This window comes from Lathamus discolor, chromosome 6, assembly GCF_037157495.1.
Source record: "Lathamus discolor isolate bLatDis1 chromosome 6, bLatDis1.hap1, whole genome shotgun sequence".
NCBI lineage: Eukaryota > Metazoa > Chordata > Aves > Psittaciformes > Psittacidae > Lathamus > Lathamus discolor.
In genome coordinates, this window is record NC_088889.1 from 16,894,829 (window position 1) to 16,917,388 (window position 22,560).

The window sequence follows — 22,560 nt, forward strand, 5'->3', positions numbered from 1 at the left end:
GGGGAGGTGAAGACCATAGGCAATGAAACAGCACTAGCCTTTGCAGGTTAATGCAAAGCTGTGCGAGCTCTGCCCAGAGCCCCACAGCACCCACAGAAAGGTGCCTCAGCGCTGTGGGTGTCTGTGTCAGTGCACACACTCCATAGAGCACACCAGGAACCAAGAGGGTACACACAGCCCTTTGAAACTGGATTTATAGCAATCAATCAAACTGTGACAGAGACAGTGAAATACCAATAGAATTATGGTAGGAACGTAAAGATGAAAACTGGACAATTAATACGACTGCTTCATGTTTACTCTCTACTGTTAATACTAAGGCTTATGAAAAACATGAATCATTTATCAAGGGGTACTTCTTTGCACAGGGATCAGATTTAATCTATAAGAGAGCTCTGCTGCTTAAAGGGGTGGGGGGAAATGTTTGTGCCTGAGCCTGATTTTGTATTAGGGTTGGAGGGAGAAAAGCTAGAAAAATTAGTCCATTTTTTATCACATACCTAACCAGAGTCCAGCTACTCCACAGAGGTAACCCCATGGCACAGCAGAGAAGGGGGACCAGTACTCCACTTTTGTAAAATACAGTATGATTGGGGTAACAGAGATGAAAATGAAATTGAAGAAGCCCAGGGTAGAAACAAAATGTGCTGCTTCGCCGAAGTTTGCACTTCCAAGAAACATTTTGAACAAAACCTGTAAAGGAGAGAAGAGAGGAGTGTTTTAGCTTGACAAAATTCTCCTTGCACAGGGTCTCCAGTCCCTTGGGGAGACGAGGACACAGTACAGCCCTGACCATGCCAGTGTGCCACAACCTGGCCCTTTCCTACAGAGGAGTTTTGAATGGGGATCTTTGGTCTCATTTCTGCTCCTTCCTGTGTTTTAGCACAGGAGGGTACCATCTTATTATGTAGGGATATACCATTCTATGATTCTATGGCAGGTGAGTGTAACAAAGCTTAATGCAAAACGCCATGAGGAGCCAGCGTAACTAAGAATGCAAAGACAACACCATGAAACTATGTTATAGGATTTGGGCTGTGCTTGGCACTGTTAGGATTTGTGAGGGGACTCTAGTGACTTCACGGCATGACCTTGCTGAGAGAGGAAAGCCTACCCTCAAGGGACTCACTTCAGGCTCACAGGCAGCACAAGTCTCCAGGAGGATTTGCCCTATGTAAGCCTAAATTCACACACTTTGAATCACAGAATGGTTTGGGTTGTAAAGGACCTTAAGCTATCTAGTTCCAACCCCCTGCCATGGGCAGGGACACCTCACCCGAGACCATGTCACCCAAAGCTCTGTTCAACCTGGCCTTGAACACTGCCAGGGTTGGAGCATTCACAACTTCCCTGGGCAACCCATTCCAATGCCTCACAACCCTTACAGTAAAAAACTTCTTTCTTATATCTAAGGTGAACTTCCCTTTTTAAATTTAAACCCTTTCCCCCTTGTCCTGTCTCTACAGTCCCTGACAGAGTCCCTCTCCGGTATCCTTGTTAGGCCCCCTTCAGATACTGGAAGGCTGCTATGAGGTCTCCATGCAGCCTTCTCTTCTGCAGGCTGAACAGCCCCAGCTTTCTGAGCCTGTCTTCATACGGGAGCCCCCGTATCATCCTCATGGCCCTTCTCTGGACTTGTTCCAACAGTTCCATGTCCTTCTTATGTTGAGGACACCAGAACTGCACAAAGTGCTGTAAGTGGGGTCTCAAAAGAGCAAAAAGGGGCAGAATCACCTACTTCGATCTGCTGATCACACTTCTTTTGATGCAGACCTGTATACAGCTGAAGTTATGGTTAAAAGTTACAGGTGAGTGACTTGTGAATGGTCAGAACAAATTTATTAGAAAGGCAAGCAAAGTCTAAAGCTGGGAGGTAACTTCCTATTGCACTTCAACCAAGTCTAAACTTCTGCTCCTCTTCACCCTCTCCGAGCTGACAATAAATACAGCCATGTTTAGCCCAACCTAACTCAGACACTCCCCTGCCTTCTTCATCCCTCACCTTGAAAAGCATCCAGTACTTTCCAGCAGGGGGCAAAGCCCTGCATCACATGCACCAGGCACACGCAGGGACTCCGAGCCCAGCGCGAGCGCAGAATATGCAAGACAGCTGCACTGCAGAGCAGCGGTGAGCCATCCGTCCCTGCTCAAGGAAAGCAGCACTGCCTGCATTCAGGCTCTCCTCCCTGCTGCAGATGGCAATCCCCTTCAAAATAGTGTCGACAAACTGTGGTACCAGGAAATTTAATTATTAAAACATCATCCAAACTCCTTGCAGCATAGTGATGGAGATTTCATTAAAGGCTCATAAAGTCAAGTCATTCTGAGTATTTGGCAGCTAACAACTAATTACCCTCATTGTAGATTTCCTGACATTCCAGTATCTCCTGGTCACAATATGAATGATGCAGGAGGGATGAAAAAAATAAAACATTTATTTTAAAGGAACTCCCTTTGCACTCATGCATTTTTAACATCCAATGTTAGACAAATAAACAGTTATGACCTACCTTATACAATGCCGATGTAGAGGCTGATCCAACAGCATATGCTACTCCGATAATTGAATCACCCTGGAAACCATCTGCATATGCCATCATTACAATTCCTGTGATTGCCATTATTGCTGCAACTATCTGCACAGACAAAGCAAAGCAATGTAAAGCTCAGCGCAATTTCATTACACAGAAAGAAATTATCACTGCGTGGGGTTTTAATGAGTGTCACTAGCTATTTTCTCTGACTTGAAGCTTTCTTGTTTTCCCTTAAATGGGGAAAATTATGGACATTTGGGAGAGATGTAAAACATAATGAAACTGTATGCACTGACAGTGATATGGATGTATAGTACTGAAAATTCTCCTGGGACCTACTGAAAGAGCATCCATCATTAAGTATTTTATAAGCTAAACATCCACTTTGGAGATATGACTCCAAGATCAAGAAATGTTATGACATTATATTCTACCATACAACAAGAGAAATATTTAATGAAATTAAAACATTTAGATGGCCCACCTTCCTGGACATAAGTCCAGGAGAATGACCCTGTATTGTGGAATACCAGTGTACCACTGGAAACTCTTCCAGGCTGTGCGCAACAGCCCTGCCAGCTTTCTTGGACAGGCATGACCACATTTCTTTATGAAGCCTTTATGTTTGTGCTTAGGTTTTTTGCCTCATTTGAAAAAGCCCAGAGTTTCTAAGCAGATTCAAAGAGAACGGAAATAATTAGCTACACTGCATCGGAAATCCTGGGTCTTGACTCCAAGGACCTTGAGAAAGTGGCAGGGATCACAACATGTTTTGTCCTTTGAAAAACTCCCCCTCTCTACCTAATTGCCCTCAGCATGTAAATATGCAGTCTGAAGCAAAGACACCAAATAGCTTCCGTTGACCACAGAGGAAAATGTGTTTCCTCAGACTTGTGGAAAATCACAGCCCCAGTTTTGAAAGATAGGGATTTTTATAGGGATGATTATTTTTGAATTAGTATTAAAGATTTTATCATTATAAAAAGGCTGCTCATGTACTAGAGCTTGGTGTAGAGCAGAAGATGCACAAATGCAGGTACTGATAGCTGGCTTTTACACAATCAACAGCAACTCCCAGATAACCATTAAATCATACATCTTCCCAGTGGATAGGCAAGGCAGGCTCTCCCCATTCACAGAATCATAGTATAGTTAGGGTTGGGAAGGACCTTAAGATCATATAGTTCCAACCCCCCTGCCAAGGGCAGGGATGTCTACAGAGGAAGAAACTAATGTGGTTCACCTAGACAGGGCTCACCTCTACAAATATTGCCATATCAACCATCTCTCAAACTCAGCTGCTGAGCTAGACAGGGCTTTTTATCTTCTTGTTCCTGCAGCTCTGGTACAACTCCTGAGCTAACACCAATGTGAGACAGACACTTGCTTCCTGGGAAACCTCATTAAACTTTATTTAAGAAATATTTACTACTATACAAACTTAAGCTTCACATCACAGACTTTAAAGGCATCTTAAAACATGTGCATCCTTTTGCAGAGAAGCCTGACTTTCAGATCTCAATAGTTTTACCAGGAGTCCCAGAAAACACACTGATACTCGTATAAAACAGATGTGAGCCAGACTGAAACACACAAAAATCCCACAAAACAATTTCAACAGAGCCAGTCTATAGAACAAAACCATGCTGCAAAGGACACACAAGACAGAATCCCAGAATCCCAAGGGTTGGAAGGGACCTCAAAAGATCATCTAGTCCAACCCCCCCACAAGAGCAGGGTAACCTACAGTACATCACACAGGAACTTGTCCAGGCGGGCCTTGAATATCTCCAGTGTAGGATACTCCACAACCCCCCTAGCCAACCTGTTCCAGTGCTCTGTCACTCTTACAGTAAAGAAGTTCTTCCTGATGTTAACGTGGAACTTCCTATGCTCCAGTTTACACCCATTGCCCCTTGTCCTATCACTGGATATCACTGTAAAAAGCCTAGCTCCATCATCCTGACACCTACCCTTTACATATTTGTAAACATTGATGAGGTCACCCCTCAGTCTCCTCTTCTCCAAGCTAAAGAGACCCAGCTCCCTCAGCCTCTCCTCATAAGGGAGATGTTCCACTCCCTTAATCATCTTTGTGGCTCTGCGCTGGACTCCTTCAAGCAATTCCCTGTCCTTCTTGAACAGAGGGGCCCAGAACTGGACGCAATATTCCAGATGCGGCCTCACCAAGGCTGAGTAGAGGGGGAGGAGAACCTCTCTTGACCTACTAACCACTCCCTTTCTAATGCACCCTAAGATGCCATTTGCCTTCTTGGCCGCAAGAGCACATTGCTGGCTCATGGTCATCCTCCTATCCACCAGGACCCCCAGGTCCCTTTCCCCTTTGCTACTTTCCAGCAGGTCACCCCCCAACCTGTACTGGTACATGGGGTTGTTCTTCCCCAGATGCAAGACTCTACACTTGCCCTTGTTAAATTTCATCAAGTTTCTCCCCGCCCAACTCTCCAGCCTGTCCAGGTCTCGCTGAATGGCAGCACAGTCCTCTGGTGTGTCAGCCACTCCTCCCAGTTTTGTGTCATCAGCGAACTTGCTGAGGGTGCACTCAGTTCCCTCATCCAGGTCATTGATGAAAATATTAAACAGCACCGGTCCCAGCACCGACCCCTGAGGAACTCCACTAGTCACAGACCTCCAGCTAGATTCTGCGCCATTGACCACAACTCTCTGCCTTCTTCCTTTCAACCAGTTCTCGATCCACCTCACTACTTGATCGTCAAGCCCACACTTCCTTAGCTTATCTATGAGGATGCTGTGGGAGACAGTATCAAATGCCTTACTGAAATCAAGAAAAACTACATCTACCGCTCTACCATCATCCCTCCACCTAGTCACTTCCTCATAGAAGGCTATAAGGTTGGTCATACATGACTTCCCCCTCATAAAACCATGTTGGCTGTTCTTAATGACCCCCTCATCCTTGATATGCCTAGTGATGGAGTCAAGAATAAGTTGTTCCATCACCTTTCCAGGGATGGAGGTAAGGCTGACCGGTCTATAATTACCCGGGTCCTCCTTCTTGCCCTTCTTATAGGTTGGTGTGACCTTTGCCATCCGCCAATCCTCAGGCACCTCGCCCGTTTCCCACGACTTACCAAAGATGATGGAAAGTGGCCTAGCAATGACCTCCGCCAGCTCCCTCAGCACCCGTGGGTGCATTCCATCCGGACCCATCGATTTACAGATGTCCAGATTGCATAGCTGATCCCTAACCCAATCCTCATCTACCAAAGCAAACTCCTCCTTTGTCCTGACTCCTTCACATGAGAGGTGCTCCAGTCCCCTGACCGTCCTCGTGGCCCTCCTCTGGATTTGTTCCAAACAGTTCCATGTCCTTTTTATGTTGAGGGCACCAGAACTGCACACAATACTCCAAGTGAGGTCTCGCAAGAGCAGAGTAGAGGGGCAGGATCACCTCCTTTGACCTGCTTACTTCTATTTAAAACATCCAAGCTCCAAGATACCATTCCACAGAGCTGCCTAGCTGTTGCCTAAACCTAAAGATGCCATTAATATCTCCAAATTCACCATGAAAATGCACTTGAAACCCAGGTCCCCCAACTTAATGACATGGGATGGAACCATATGCACTCAACAGTCTCTCAGGTACAATGCAATGGTTTGATGAGATCTGGAAGTGTGTTAGCGAGAGAGTACCAGATGGCTTCTCTCCCCTCCTTCCCAGAATAACACATCTTTGCAGTTAGGGCATCCCAGGATGAGGGCTTGAGTCTCTTCATCAAGAGGAGGGACATGGATCCAAGACTGCCATCTCTGGACTTAGGGTTCTCGCCATCAAGCTGCTGAGGAGGTCAGGGTAGCAGGTTGCATTTTTCAGTGCCTAAAAGGGAATCTGGCCTCCATTTCTTGTGTGAGCTGGAGTGCTGTAAGACATCGCCCTCTGTTGTTCTCCCTGCTGAAAAGTCAGGGAACATCTGGCACAGGACTCACACACACCATCACCCATACCTTATTCTGATCCCTGAGCTTACATCTTCCTAAGGATCTGTGAGCAAAACAAAGTTAAATTCTCTTAGAAGAATGAGTTTCAGTCCCATTCAGTGGAAAGGGTCCCTACAGAGCTTCTTCCTCCTACTTTGGTTTAGTGAATAATTCACTAGTACAATACTTGTGCAGTATTGCTGTTCTCCTTACAGCTTATCCTAAGGTACAAATACCACAAAGCCCCAGCCCTGAAGCAACACAGATGTCCTGGGTTTACAACAGAATTACACCCAGGACCTCTCAGACATCAGCATGTTCCCTCCTATGAGTTTCCTGCTACAGCCCTGCTACATTGCCTGGCTAGTTTCATCTCAGGCTGCACTATACATCCTGCCTTGCACATAAATTCAGACATAGCATTTCAGCTGTCAGCTGCAATATTTCAGCTGTAATATTTCAAACAATATCTTTTATAAGGCAAAACAGAAAAGTCCAATGTAGTTAACCCCTCTTTCTGAGGGAAAGGATTGAGGTTTAACTCTAAGTGCACTCATCGCTCAGATCCAGCAAGTCCTTTGTATTAATGAAAATGAGTAGATCCATCATCCCCAATAAGAAATTCTTCCTATTGGGAAAAACATCTCCCAGTTTGACTACACCAAATTTAGAGAGCCAGTTTCCTAATTTAATCAAATATTTAGAAAGCCAGGCACTTTATTTTTTTTCCTGAAACAACTGAAATGCTGGACACATATGGAGCACCATCTTATGAGACATTAGATAAAGATCTGACACTAGAAAGCTGCCAAGAACATTATTTAAGTTTCAAAGCTTTGCTTGCAAACTGTACACCACTGCATTAGCACATTTGACCTGCCTAGCAATTGTCATGTGTTTGTTTGAGAAACCTGACAGCACATCCTGCAGGCTTCTGTAAGCTGACAACAAGCAGCAAGGCCACAGTGAAACCAAGCTGGATGTTGTAGCTGACAGCTCATGAAACAAGGCTTTTAATTAATGGAAGAAGGTAGTAACTTCTTTTCAAGCCTCTGAGGCGAAGAATGAAATTAGCCTGCCTCTCCCCACCGCCCTAGAAGAGAGCAAGGCTGACCAACATTTTACTCAGGAACATTTTTTTCCCATGTGGAGCACAGCAGAAAAGAAGGTGCTGTAGTAAAGAAAGAAACCTGTCTCCAGGGTAGACTCAAGCTTCTGGGGGGCTAAAAGTCCCCAAACCACTCTGTATCTACACAATAAGCAATAATTCAACTTCACAAATGAAACACAACCAAGGGCTCAAACATGCAAGCATTTAAGCATGTGGCTAAATCTAAGCAACACAAGCCAATGGAACTACTCAAATACAGGAAGTCTTGTAAATATTTGTGCTTGCTCTGAGCCAAAGCTGTCTGGACTTCCGCATGTCCCAGTGCAACACTATTCATTTGTGAGATGTTCAGAAGTGTCCAAGCAAAGAAGATTACAGTGCAGGCAGGGATTGTGCTGTTTCCTTGTGCAGGGGAGTGGATACTTCAAGGTACCTAAGTACCTGCACTACTTTCATAGGTAAATAGCTATACAGTCATTGCTGTATATGTCCTTCTTATATGAATACTCTTTCTCCAGCTGGTGTTTTTCTTTCTAGGGTTGGGTGCAAGCATCTTCTCACACTACAGCATCACTGCTGAGGGCATGTGGCTCTTGCTGCAGAACACACACTCCAGGTACTCCAGATGCAGCCAGGGCTAACGAACCTTTGCATGCAACCCCCAGCAGCCCTTCTGCAGCTAGTCAATGCTTCCACAGGCAAGATTATGCCATGCCATACCATAAGGTGGCCATCAGGACAGGCTTGTCGTTAGACAGCCTGCCTGAAAATCCAGCCCCCCAGCCTGCTTTCCAGGCTGTGTGGAAGCAGTGTGCCAGCACAGAGCCCGGGGACCAGAGAGCCATCACACAAGAGGACGTGTAGCTACTACGCACCTATGGGTGTCTGTGGGCAGTTCAGAGACCGCCTGCAGCAGCAACAGGCAGACAGGGAGCTGGCAATGCTGGGAGTCTGCCACAGAGCAGCTGAGCCTTGATGACTGCTGGTTCTCAAGCCCAGGCAGATGAAAGCTGCCTTAGGTGTACAGGCGCCGGCTGCATCCCCACCTCAACGTGCCGCAGACGTCCCCAGCGGCTCTGAAGCTCTGAAATAGCTGCTAGGAGCTGAGCTCCTTTGAAAACTGGCTGTGCTCCTGGGTGCTGAGTGCTTTAGCAAAAACACTGGCTCAGAGTATATCATTAAGCCCTCATTTCTTTTTGCCTCCTCACTGTTCAAATAACCTAATTACACTTGCTCTCTGAGAGGCTGAGGTATAAAAGCAGTAGAGGCATTCAAAGCACAAAAGGCTGGGTATGTGCTGCTTTGTTGGATTTTAGTTCTCAAACACTTCTGTGTGGTTATTAACATCATCAAGTGTTATTCTGGCAGGAAGGCAGCTGGAAAATGCTGCTAACCACCTTTCCAGCAAAGTGCATCCAGGATCTGCCAGTTAGGAGCAAAACTAGTTTATGTGCAGAATTTGCTGCTTTTTCTACCAGGCTTTTCCTGTGCAAACCTCACAGTGTTTATAGCATTAATACTACTGCATATTTATAGCAATGGGGTTTTTTAGTCAGTGAAAAACAACTAGTAACTGAAAATAGCTTTAGTATTTTTCACCGAGGCTTCTTTAAGAGACTAGGCTAGCAAAATGCAAAAGCAATGCTTGGTCTACAAAGAGGTTGCTTTGAGACAAAAAATTGCTTAAAAGCTACAAAATTTCCTGTATTTTCAGCTGAAATCTGAGATGATCAAGGGGCAGAGAAGGGAAATTACCATTCCTAATTATTTCTGTAGAGAACTGAGTATTTTAAACCCTCTGTATTTGTGTTAGTCATCAGCAGGCTGATGTAGGTCACATTCACCTGATGCTCCTGTATTTTAAGTTGTATCTGAAATAGTTACACCAGTGTCTGTCTTTAGCACTTAAAGAAGAAATATCTATGTCCTTACCTTCAAGGGCACTATGTCTGAGGTCTGTGAATCATGGGTTCACCTCCTCAATTTCCCCTGGTCTAGCAGACCCTCCATGGAGCCAGTGCAACGAAACCCTTCTGGGAGATCTCTACCAATGAGCTCACTTGTGTGATGGCACATGTCTTGAGGTGCTCAGGTACTGTGCCATTACTGTCCAGCCAGCCCATCTCACCAGGAAATTAGGGGAACTGTTTTACTTTAAACAATTTCCTCTTCCATTCCAAACCCCCAGCACAGTGCTCTGTTCAGTGTGCTGATGGCTGCTGCAAGAGCTAGATCATATGACTGTCAAACAGGATGCCTTTTCCTTTCATTTCTGAACCCTTCTATTACATTATTACTAGGAAAAAAGCTACTATGCCCATTTAAAAAAAAAAAAAAAACAAAGTCACTTGGATCACTGTCCTGATGCACTACACTTTTCATGAAAACATCTGTGGAAAATCCAACATCTGATGGCCCTTTCTGGTCACATGCATCATACCTGGCCCCAACCAGTCCCTAATGAAATTCAAGTCTCTTTATAGTTCAATCAGGACGGTACTCAACACGACCATTAGGCCTTCAGCTATTTCAGTGGGGGAATCTATTACCGGAAGTGGTAGAAATCCTAGCTACTCCTTAGCCAAGGTATAAAAGTGAACAGTTTAAATTGATGCATATTAGGAGATTTGTGTATGTAAAATTACAGGAAACATGCTTGCTTCCCCCCAGATACAGGCACACATCGTTTTATTTGGATTCTTTTCTTTCTTTTTGCAGGGTCCACATTACTGCCAGTGAGTCATAAAACACTTTGGTTTAATGCAAAATAGTTGCTCCTCCTTTTAAACCAAATTTGGCACATATATATGTGTGTGTAAAAAGTAATAGGTGGCATAAGAAAAATATATTACACATTGAAAATATCTATCTACACAAACAAGGAATAAAATTGCTTTGGTTAGAACTTAAGCATTCATCACTAAGCTTAAAGTAGAATTAATTGGCTGTACTTCAGCACTGTAACCCAAGACAGAATAGGTTTAATATGAAACTAGAAGTCCTCCTATTCCAATTTGTCAAATTACACTTAGCTGTAATGGCTTCTTGAAATTCCCTCATTGAATTACTTCTGAAGCCTGAGCTCTCTAACTGATCTTCAGGCTGAGGTTTGCATCATAAAATTAAATAACAAATGGTTTCATGGTATATATATACCATAATGCAGCAGCACTGTGGCAGCACAATAGCTTATGGATTTAATGAAATTACAGAAACAGGAGAGAGTTGAAAAGCAGGCATGTCATTACCCTTGCTCCCATGAACCTGTCTTTCAGCACAATCCAAGAAAGCAAGAAGACAAAAGCTTTGTTACAACAGAATAGGGCAGAGACGTCTGTGGCTGTCAGCTTCTTTAAAGCCAGTAAATACAGGTAGTTCGTCAGAGTCCACAGAATAGAAAAGGGAGCAGTCCTTTTAAGAAAGAGTTTCAGTGTCAGACCATCTTCACCAAAAATCCGACTGCATTCCCTATGAAAAGAAAGGAGTTTAAAACTCAGCTAGGATTTTCCTTAGCATTCACACCACCACAGCAAAGATGCATTAGACTTTTATCACATTCAATTAAGTGCTTTTCCTAGTTACTTCATAAACCCATCGGAATCTATTGTTTAATTCACACAGAGAAAATAACCTACAATCTTCTTAAAACAGCATTTTCACAAATAGAAAAGAAGTGACTTACCTGGAATAATCACACTCTATGCAACAATAATGCCAGGGATTCACACACAGAGATGAAGGTTATCTACAATGCACTGGCAGTTGCTCAGACTCTGCCTTCGAGGCCATGTACAGAGGGATTACAATCGTAATTTTTTCTCTGTAGCTTGACAATTTTTTCTTGCTTTGCTCCAAAACTTGATTTTATTCGTATTGAAATATATTCTCACACACAGCCAAGTAAATTTTAAGAATTTCTAAAGATACTCAAAAATGCTGCCAGACACATCACCATGGTAGGAAAGTGAGCCACCAGCCAGCAGAACCAAGCCAGCTGAACAACAGCGTAAGAAAAATAAGGAAAAGAGAGTGAAGGGTATTTAACAGCTTTATTACACAGTGCAAAGCTATGTTTGCTTAGAGACATTTCCTTGTGGATTAAATTGCAAACAAAATCTTTAGCTTCCCAGATGCTGTCGCACACAACTCCAGTGAGCTGTCTGCTTCTCAGGATTCCACAAAAGGGAAGGGTCAGCCCAGAAGACACTGCTTTCCAGGACAGCACTCCTGGGCAAAGTGATACTGTGTGGGCTAAGGGGAGACCAAGTACTCAAGCATGCAGCTTGATTAAAGGCACATCACTGCACCCCTTCTGAAACATCTCTACCTTTCCCAAATCAGGAAGGACTTTTTTAGCAACTCCACTGTCTGCATTCTTGGTTTAAGTTATCCCTCAAAATATTCTTCAAGATATTCCCAGTACACTTCATTTCTTGACATGGTAGGCTCTCTGACATGTCTATTTAAAACATGAGAGGTCCCACAAGTGAATCCTTCATACAACTGAAACACCAGTGGAGCGAACTAAGGTACCATCAATCTGCAATACATCCTTAAGAGGTAACATTAAGTGGCTAATCTAAATGGCATGCCTCGGGGCCAAAAAGTACTCACAGCCAAATATGGCTGCATTTGGAAGACTGCTAATATGGAGAACTAAGTAGTAACAAGAGATTACACTGCAATGTGAAGTTGAAAGCATTTTTTACTTTTAGGGGTGTGGGAGGTGGCTGTGTGATAATTATCTTGATTTGGCTTTGCCTTTAAAGACAATCATTTTCAGGACCCCTAAACCATTTTTAGTAACTCTGGGGAATCCTGATGTTAAAAGTATTGCATTTTTTTACATATTCAGATAGGACACCAGCACTTTCATTTTGAGAAAAGTAGAATAATAACATCTATGCATAACATTAGATCAGCTATGTCTTAACATAAATTAATCTGTGATTCTTCTTAGTAACTATTCATTCCCTGTTGCCACTGAAATGACCTGGGTACAAAGCACTCATTTCTGGTAATAATAAATTCCTTCCTTAAACTCTGTGCCCGGGTGTCCAACAAGATAACAGGCAGGCGGATCTGTTAATTTTCTCATTCACTCTAGTTGTTCTTGACGCTCTCAGAAGTCAGCCTGTTCTCCAAAGATCAGAAAAGAAACGTTACACACAGGAAGAGAATAGCTAGTGGTGTGTATCATTTATCTGATGCACATAGGGAAGCAAATAAATTAATGCTTAAGCTTGACTGTAGGCTTTCGTATCACTGATTGCAACAGGAGTTAAAAGGGATGAGTTTCCTTGTGTGAGAACAGACTCACTGGTAGCACAGACTTGAATGTTTGTTGACATGCAGATACAGCAGTTTACACTTAAAAGATGACTTTCTGCCCTTGAAATCTAGCTGGATGCAGAGTGTGATTCTGAGCTCAGACTATATCTCACTTCAAGACACGTGGCCTGTGACCTGGGTGCACCATGGTTATGTCACCATTACATGACAACAGAGCCAGCAGGCCCTGTCTCCTGGCAATAACAGATCTGTATTGTGAACCTCAGACCTGTATGAAGCCTGCAGTGGGAATTCTGCCAGCAATTCTGAGCATTATTTGATCATTGCATGGTTGTAAATCCAACCTGCCTCAGAAGTTCTCAGGATCTGTCTTGGAGGAAACAAGCTTGTGTTGTGTTGAAACAAGACAGAAGGATGCTTGGGCTGCTTACAGTAATGCAGGGCACAGTTAAATACCCTAGTGCCATGCTGACAGCATACAAAGGCAACAGCAAAATTATCCAAGCACATCACTCTGGTGGAGTCTCCCAAGACCACAGGAAAAGGTCTTCAACAAATGTGCTATGGGAAATTATACCACAGTCATCCATCATGGCCCCCACTGCCAGAGAGATGATGGGAATAAACCAATAAACCTGGTGCTTCTGCTCCTTCATCCACTGGGAAGGCAGGTGGCTTCCAAAGCCAAAAAGGGTGAGGGGGATGCCAAGAATGGGTTAGGTTCTGTTGTCATGCATATCTCTGGGATGTCTGCACACAGACAATCTCAGAGCAGAATTAGGAGGATGGACTCCAAAGTGTCCTGACTGTGAGTCCTCAGAATGAGGAAGATTTGGTGATTATTATATTATTCTAGGTTGGACTCCGTGGGTTGGTCAACTATCTGGGAGAGGCAGTTGTGGCAACCCTGCAAATGTCACTTATCTGAGTTCCCAGAAGGAGTGGCAGGGATGAGCAGAGATTCACAGCTAGGAAAAGAAATCTGGAAATGCTTCACAGGTCCCAGACTGTTTAAGCAGATGGAAGAAACACCATCACACACAGCAGTGTACAATGATCAGACAAAATGGGCTAGTGGTTCCTCACCTCTCAATTAAAAGAATACAGCAAATACCTGTGACAGGGTCATGCTGAGCAGGACAGAGACTTGACAAATTCACCTCTGTGCCTAGGAGAACTCCACGAATAATGCTCAGTGAATGAAGAGATAGGAAGAATACTTTATTTTCCCAGTCATGGCTACAGTAGATTGCCTCAGGCTTTGTGAGGGCTGGTTGCTCAGTGGTTAACTCAGCCTCTTTGGCATACAACTAAAATTAAACTTGCAGGAGTCATCAGACATGACAGTGATTAAAATTCTGGGGTCAGGAAAGAGGGATCCATAGATATCTCCCCCGTAGGCTGTTGACTTAAAGGCAGAGACATGTCTAAGGGCAGCTGACCCTGAAACTATGACACAAACTATTTCTAAATGCACAAGAAGTCTATTTAAAACCTGCCCTCTAACATAAATAGCTCTTTTTATTTGCAGGTAGCTCTCAGCCATCAGCTCTGGGCAGTGAGCCATGCTCTCAGGAATTGCAGCACCTCAGGCAGTCATGTAGCTTTGCCTCTGGCACCCATTAAATAGCTTGTCTTGCATCTTAGTTATTCCAATGGTAGCCCATGCAGAAGAACGCGCTTATTCACCCCTGACACACAGACACCTTTGGAGTGCAATGCCGGCACTGGTTTTAAAACAGCTTACAGAAAACACAGAGTTTACAGATGCTACCTGGGGTAATGCGAATACAGAGAATGTAATTACATCACCCAGATTAAAACTTGGCAAGGCCACCAGTGACATTATGGTAGCAACAAACACCACAGGATCTTTTTTCTGAGCACAAGTTGTTAATATGCCATTTGGTCCTTCTATCTAAATGATGGCATCTACTGCAATAAAATACCTTCCAGCTCCATTTGAGGAGACAGAGAGAGTAACGGTGGTTAAGCAACTGGTGAACTGTTTTCCCGGACTGACCAAGCCTGAACACTAGGAAGGAGCCTGGACATCTGTATTTGCCTGCTGCAGAGCTGGAGCAAAAGGAGAGGGAATTGTGTGTGAACCTCTCACACAAGCAGTGTCTGCCTCAGGGGGCAGCACCATAGGAACGCTGTATCCCAGCAGGAAGAGTTTGAGGGAAGCCCTTGTTTTGGGCACCTTACTGTTGAACCATTTGGGGTTGGAGCAGCTTCAGGCAACAAAAATCCTCATCTCTCCTCTGAAAAGCCTTTCACAGTGAAGATCTAGATTTGCAGTGCATTCTGTAAGTGGCTGAGGAAGCCGGAGTGAGCTACTGAAGCAACATGGAGAGATTTGTAGGTGAAAAACTTGTAGATGACAGATGACAGCAAGTATCAGCTACTTAGAGCTCTGTTTTTACTAGAAAACTGACTCTTCCCAACATGTTCATATTTATTAAACCTGCACCTACCAACACTCAGTGCAAGTGCCTCAAGGCTGCATAGCGCCTGCAGGATTAGCCTCAGCTATTACATTGTGCATATATTCTGACAGAAAGCTGCTGTATGTCACAGTGTTTGTCCTTGAGAAGCCAAGATAGCAGATGAGGAGGCAAAATTCACTGACTTTGAAAATATTATCCACCTACTCCAAACTATAACTATATTAGGATCCTATGTCAAGTCTGCAGAGTTTTCTGCTGTGGTAAATACTGGCAGGGTTAGATTTCCTAGTGCTGACCTTACTGAGCTTCAGATTGTTTTATCCAGAACTAATGCAAGGAGTTTCAAGCTTCTTATGTGGGACATGCCTCTTATTCCCAATATTGAGGGGATACCAAGAGCTGCTTCTTCTGCCTCAAGATAACCAAGATACTTTACTGAAATGCAGCATGGAGGTAATAACCATGAGTTAGTTTCTAATATCACAAAATGTGATCTCCAAGATAAAGTGTAAAAAGTAAGAAATATACAATTTACAATCTCAAAGATTATAAACCTTTCAGAAAGCAAATCTAGAGTTGAAGACTGAGACTTCTATGCTTCCAAGTGGAATTTATTAAAGTAAGAGTGGCTCTATACAGCTTTGCTAGCCTGGGCAGCACTCTGCAAGTCACTTGCATGATCATTGATCTCAGCCAGGATATCACAGACAGTGTTTGTTCTGATCCACCAGAAACATCTGCTGGACAATATACCGTATGTCTTTAAAACTCCTACTGAGTAACTAAACCCTCCAGAAACACAAAGAGAAATTACCTATATACTCTGAGGCAGGCTTGGAATCACTACAGGATGGGCTTTATTGACCGAGAATTAGCTACTCCACAGAAATAAAACTAGCAAATGAAGCAACAAGAAATCATACAAAACGTAATAAAATGCTTTGTAACAGGAACTATATCAAGAACACAAACCAAGCAATTATACAAACAACTCATCCAGCTTTAAAATAACTCTGTCCTTGGTAGAAGGTTGGGTTAAATTACCTCCAACACCCTTTTCGAACTAAATCTGCCTACAACTCTCTAAATGTAAAAACTACAAATGATGCTTTTCATTTCTTTAAGTCACCAGAAAATCAACTGCTCATCCTGAAGATGTGCCCTTTCCCATACCTAAACTGAAAGAGTTTGGCTTGTCAAGTCATAACACGGCACAGGCAAAGTAGTTGATGCCCATAATAAACTCAGTATTTGCCAGCAGTTATCTCATCCCTAACATCTGAGTTCCCTACATATCTGGAATAGGAAATACTCTGGGAAGATGCCCATCAGCTCTAACACTGGTCTCCTATTTCCATGCATTCACAAACCTACTTCACATCTCTCTGTGTGCAGAAATTCTTCTGGGCATGTAAGCATGTGTCCTCAACTTTAAAAGCTGAACTCCTAACAGCTTGGGAAATCTATTAATTATTTAAGCATACTTACATTATGCATTGCCACACATGTTTTGCCCCAAATTTTGCTTTGATGGATATATAATCAACCAACTAACTGCAACAAATCGATCTGCAAGGATATTTATTCTCACCTTCTTCCTTATCTGTTGTGCTTTTGCTATTACTTTACTGCATACCCAGAAGCCAAGCTGACACTGTTAATGTTCTCACAAATACTCCAGCAAGAATCTGAATGAAGGCATCATTAACGTACACTAGGGTTTTCAGAGAAGCAGTTAATTAAGTGCAACTATTCAATTTCAGTCATGCTGAATTGACAGAAATAAGAATTTAGGACCATATTACATCCCAGATCCTGGCAAAAGCAGCTGAGGAAAGAATTTGGTCCTGCTACACTTCAGCCTGACAGTCACAAATTGAATCCGCTGTGCGCTCAATGACAACTGTGCTGAACCCTGTCAGCAGGAACAAGTATGTGCCACACGCTGGTTAATACCTTGCAGAACAGACAATTCTGCTGAAGTCAGTAAGATTATTTTCAAAGCAAGTCTAAACTGGAGTAACAGATTTGGGTACCAGCTCAAAATCATCCTGTGAATTTCATCCCTCCGTGGGCAAGGTGTGTTACATCTTGGCAAGCTGAATTTGGTTCCATCTTTTAAAGCAGCTTCTACGGCACTGTCGTATTGGTAGAATAATGGAAGTGGAGGAGGAACTGGGAAATGAATTGTCCCATACCATGGTGGTACTTTCAAGTCCTGAGGACAGGTTAGATACAGGTTTCTTAAGAACTGGCTAGGATGAAGCTAAGCCAGCTTGGTCCTGCTGCAGTGCTGGTGGCTGGACCTGATGAACTGTTTAGATTCCTCTCTAACCTTGTATTTCTGTGATTCCATGGTGCCTATTGAAGAAGGATTTACAAATTTCCAGCCCTGCAGAATAATGTTATAGTTGGTACTATGGGCTCCTTTGCACCTGAAGTTGAAAGCTCAATTACAACATACTGCCATGTAGCGTTAGGGAAGGCTGGAGTCAGAGGGATGTCTTCCCCTGGCTCTTGCTACACAGAGGAAGAGGTATTTCCACATGGAGCCTGATGGAAGAAGGGATAGAGCCTTCACATCATTTCCTCAGGATGGCAGCCACTAGGCTGCTATGCCAACTTACTCCTCAGAGCTACAGGGGGAGGAAAACCAATAGTCTGCAACCTGCTTTAATTCCTACCACGCACAAATGAGAGCAGAGAAGGCTACTAGGATCCTCTTCCTCTGTGCTATGCAGCAGGAGGAAGAAAGGAAAGTTTTCAGCCTGCTATACTGACCAAGCATAGAGAGCAAGCCATGGTCTCCTGCATGGAAGCCATCTCTTCAGCTTTTTGAGCATATTTCTTCTCAACTACGAGTTGTTTTGGTTTCCCTTTACGCTATTGTTCTATCTTAAATAGACCAGAAGAGGTTAATTGCCTGATCCAGACAAGCACAAAATATAGAGATATTAGATAGTATAATAGCAAGATTATAAGCAAATTACTGACCCCTTCAACTCAGTAAAAAACCCCTCTAACAATTAATGATCCATTTATTCAAGCATCTTTTAGCTTTTTGTAAACTATTTATGAATGAGATTTTCTGCACCATGACCTTTATTCTGCCTTCTGACCCCATGGGTCAAACTGAGAACAGCAGTGACCTCAGTCCACAGAGATCAGGCTGATCAGAAGGATATTGCCACAATAAAGCCTACCTGAATTTTCTGATTGGAGACTGCTTTTCCTGTGCAGTTGCAAGGTGCCCAGAATAATAAATGGGAAAAACCATAATGTTCCAATTTGTTGAGAACCAAGTCATGAAAAAAGGACAGTCAAAGGTCTCATACGTGATTTTGACAAACTGCGTGGTCCCGACCCAGGAAGAAGAGACGGACAAAATGATCAGAAATCTCCAGATAAGCTTGAGGAATGTGGATGTGCAAGACTGGCATCGTGTCTGTCCTTCAGCTTCTTGGCTGCTGCTCTCTGTGTGTGTTTGTGTTCCTTCTTCTCCTGAAGAAAAAAGAATAGAAAAAGAAAAGAGTTGTGCGCATTATGAATACATTCAAAACGATTCCTAGCAGAATCTCCCCTCTGATCTAGACACCAGACATAAACCATCCCTTGCCTTCTCTCTGTAAGTCCCCTATGTCCCACAAATGCTGGAATCTTGCACAGAAACAGTAATACTGTTTCTGTCACTTCAAGGGTATAGGAACAAAATACAAGCACTATACCGAGCCTGAGGTAACAGTGTTATGGTTAAGCTACGCCACTATTTACTTTATCAGCCCTTCATTCCTTCTGTCAGCCGAACTTCTAGAATAGAGCTATAAACCTTAGAGCCAACATTATAAAGTCAATTACTGTGCATGTGTGCAACTTAAATACTGAGCTTGTACATCTGAAGTCAGGGGCCAGTTATTATTATTCAAGACTTTAACTCAAGAATCACTTTTTTATTTCCAAGTTGGGATGGGAGAAGAAACAGTGGTGGTTTTATATGCCCAAGTGGACAAAGTTGATATATTTACATTTTCAAAGTTAAAAAAGGAAACTGGTCAAGACTGAAGCTTAGCATGCCTAGAAATAAATCTCTACACATAAACAAGGAGGAATTGGAAGTTGTCGTTTCCTATTTAAGCGCAGGACTTTTCAGATCTAATCTGCAGACCAGCTGCAGATTTCCTAACAGAAATGTAGAGAATTTAATCTTACCAACTGGTGACTTGCTCGCCAGCCACATCTTCCAGAGATGCAACCCGTGAACCCTATTTTGATTTCACAGATCCCAGCTGAAAACAATGAGTTGAACTGCATTGGATACTGAGGACCACTAACACTGTTACCCCATGAGCTCATGTGGCAGCACTGAGATCCAACCATGTATTCCATTAGACCATACCATAATCATAGAATGGGTTGGGTTGGAAGGGACGTTAAGGATCATCTAGTACCGTATCACATAAGTTGATAGAATAAACAGAAGCTCCTTTTAAAAATCACAACCTGCAGCTATTACTATTACTTGTCAATTATTAGTCGCATCAACACGTGATGTGATATATATAAGAAACAATATAATTGTTAAGAGGAGCTGCAGATCCACTGCAGCGAGAGTATACACCATCCTACATTCAACTTAAATGTGAAAATCATACCCTTTCAGACCGAGGTTTACTTCCCTTTTGTATTACTGTTCTTGCTACAGCTATTAAGAAATGGCAAACTAAGGTTCAAAGTTATTACACTAGACCAACATTACATCTAAAAACCAATTCATCATCGCAGGGAGCATATTTGCAATCAAGAATTTTCCTAACCAGGACATGGAGCTTTTTGTAATTGCAATTGTATGGTGGGGTTTTTTTTTCCCAAAAATAATCAGCGTTCAGTGTTGCCATTGTTTAGTGGTGAATCAAGAATTTAAAAAAAATTACAGGTTTAATAAAAACATGCAAACACTGGTCTGAAAAGACAAGCGTCACTTTAGCATTGTCTGTGGCTGCTGAGAAAAAAATAGGTATTTTTATGGTACTAATAATGACTGACATACTCTATTAAAAGGTAAATTACAGTTTATTTGCAAGTTAGAATGGCTTAAAAAATATATATATTATGTAACATCCACTTGCAGGTTTTCCTGCTAAGCAAAACTACCATGCAATTAGTCCTTCTTCAGCTAACAGCTAAAATAATAATACAACAATGAAAGACTAAAGCACCTGTATCAATGTTTTCATTTTCCAATTACCAAATAACTATGTAATTGCTCTTACTATGCATGACACTACCTTTAGTATTTCCCTTGGATTTAAGAGTCCCAAATTTGAATGTTAGGGAAAGGCACAGGAACATACATTTCTTGCAAGTCCTACCTTGGATTTAAAGACCTATGTAAGTTTTAGCCTGATTAAACATAGTGGAGAGTTTTCTTAAGTGCTTAATGAATGGGTAGGATTCATGCCATGTAATGTAGTTAGCAAATACTTGTGTGTTCAGGCAAAATATATTGTCTAGGGGACCTTTATATTTAATGATAATGCAGGTATAGTATGGTGAGAAGGTAGCTGATTTCATTCTCATATATATCTAAGCCCACTGGAGACAATTTTCTCTTCCTATACTAGCTATTTAAATTTAAGTGAAATTCAGAATAGAACCCCAGCCAAAGTGACATAGAGGCTTGACAGTTGCTTTCAAAATCCAGGGGATGTGCACACCTAAATTTTGGCTAAAGAATCAAGTGGGCAATATAAGAAATGTCTTTAAAAATAATTACAGGGCTTGAACTCAAAGACATGCAGCAAGCAGGCACATAATTCATACTAAGTAGGTTTAATGATTTCCAAGTCATGAAGCTGGGGCTGGAGTAAGCTAGAAAGTAGCACTTGTGTTCAGATACTGAATGATACGCTACTAAGGAAAAAGAAACTGGTCAGCCAAAGTGGTGGAAGACAGCTTCTTAACATTTAGCAAGGTAGAAGAAATCCCTGGTGTCTGCGTTTAGTTTGGTCCGAAACAAACCAACAGACTTTTACTCTGTCAAGAGCACAGAAACAATCTGAGAACTCAACACAGATGAAACGACAGGGAAAGAATGCAAATGATAATGCAGGTAACAGATTGAGATGACAGTGGTCAGTGATAAACTGTGTTGAAAGGCAGCTAACAGAAATATCCCTATATGGTCCTTTTATCTATAATATAATTGTTGCTTGTGATGTCTCTGTGACAGGATGGTAACAGAAAAACATTTTGCTTTCATTTTTCAGGAGAGTGAGATGAGGAAAACCAAATCCTACAGTTTATCTTCTGAACACTTTTCACTATTTGCCAACTGCATCTTGGAAAATGGCATTTTTTGTTTTAGTTTACCTACCTGTCAGGTCAGCCCTATCTAGACCTCCCTGATCAGGAAGGGAAGATAAGGATAAAAAGTGAAATTAATAAATGCAAAATAAATGTTTAGAAGAGTATGATGTCAAAGCACTACTCTTTTGTCAAGTGGCCTGAAGTCCCTTCTTAGACAGATTCTGATTTTGGATGTACCCTAGTGCCAGCATGCACAGAGTTATTTCAGGCTGGTATCTGCAAAAGTTATAATAGATTGGTTTTCTGGTATCTCAGATATCATCTTTACTGCAAGATGCTGCATCATTCACTCCTTGCAGCAACAATCACTTCCAATATATTTCTGAGGGTTTCAATCAAAAGAGTATTCCTGAAGTATGAGATCCCTCCTTTTTTCAACACAAGAAGAAAATGGCTGGCTCTTGCTGCCATTGGTGATGAAATGACAAGAGGAAGGTTCATCTCCTACAATTCCAGTGTGCAAGGGAGATCCAAGCTGTTCTTCCTCCCCTTTTTGCTCACAGTATCTACACAGGCAGTCTTCCAAAGAACTTGCATATTTAAATTATTTCAGTCATTTAACGTCTGTTTCCTTCTCAACAGTACAATTTGGCAGATTTAAAAGCCTATGTCTGCGTATTTTAACTGCTTTTATCCCATCCCTGCTGGTAATGAGTGGTTATCATGGAGAGGTCAGTGTACACCATATCTCTAGGGTCAGTTGAGCTAAACTTCTGTAGTAAAGTAGGTAACACATTCCTGACGGAAGACCTGACGTGCAGCTGATCGATGATCTGAACTGTGATGGTCTTCCCTAGATATCCTTCCACCTGTTGCTCCTTCTCTTCCTCTTCATCAGACTGTCCATGGT

General features: G+C 42.5%; 1 protein-coding gene across 6 annotated transcripts in view; it reads right to left on the reverse strand.

Moving 5' to 3' along the window:
• SLC35F4 (solute carrier family 35 member F4) overlaps nucleotides 1-22,560 on the reverse strand; it is a 130,347-nt gene that overhangs the window by 2,692 nt on the left and 105,095 nt on the right. For 2 of the 6 annotated variants that reach the window (XM_065683633.1, XM_065683631.1), the window contains 4 exons: nucleotides 18,551-18,848; nucleotides 10,854-11,073; nucleotides 2,511-2,636; nucleotides 501-693 (listed from right to left, as the gene is read on the reverse strand). In XM_065683633.1, coding sequence (XP_065539705.1) covers nucleotides 501-693; nucleotides 2,511-2,636; nucleotides 10,854-11,073; nucleotides 18,551-18,848 — 837 coding nt within the window. Of the gene's footprint in view, nucleotides 1-500; nucleotides 694-2,510; nucleotides 2,637-10,853; nucleotides 11,074-18,550; nucleotides 18,849-22,560 lie in introns of those variants that run through there. The other 4 variants (XM_065683635.1, XM_065683634.1, XM_065683632.1 and 1 more) reach the window with 3 other exon arrangements.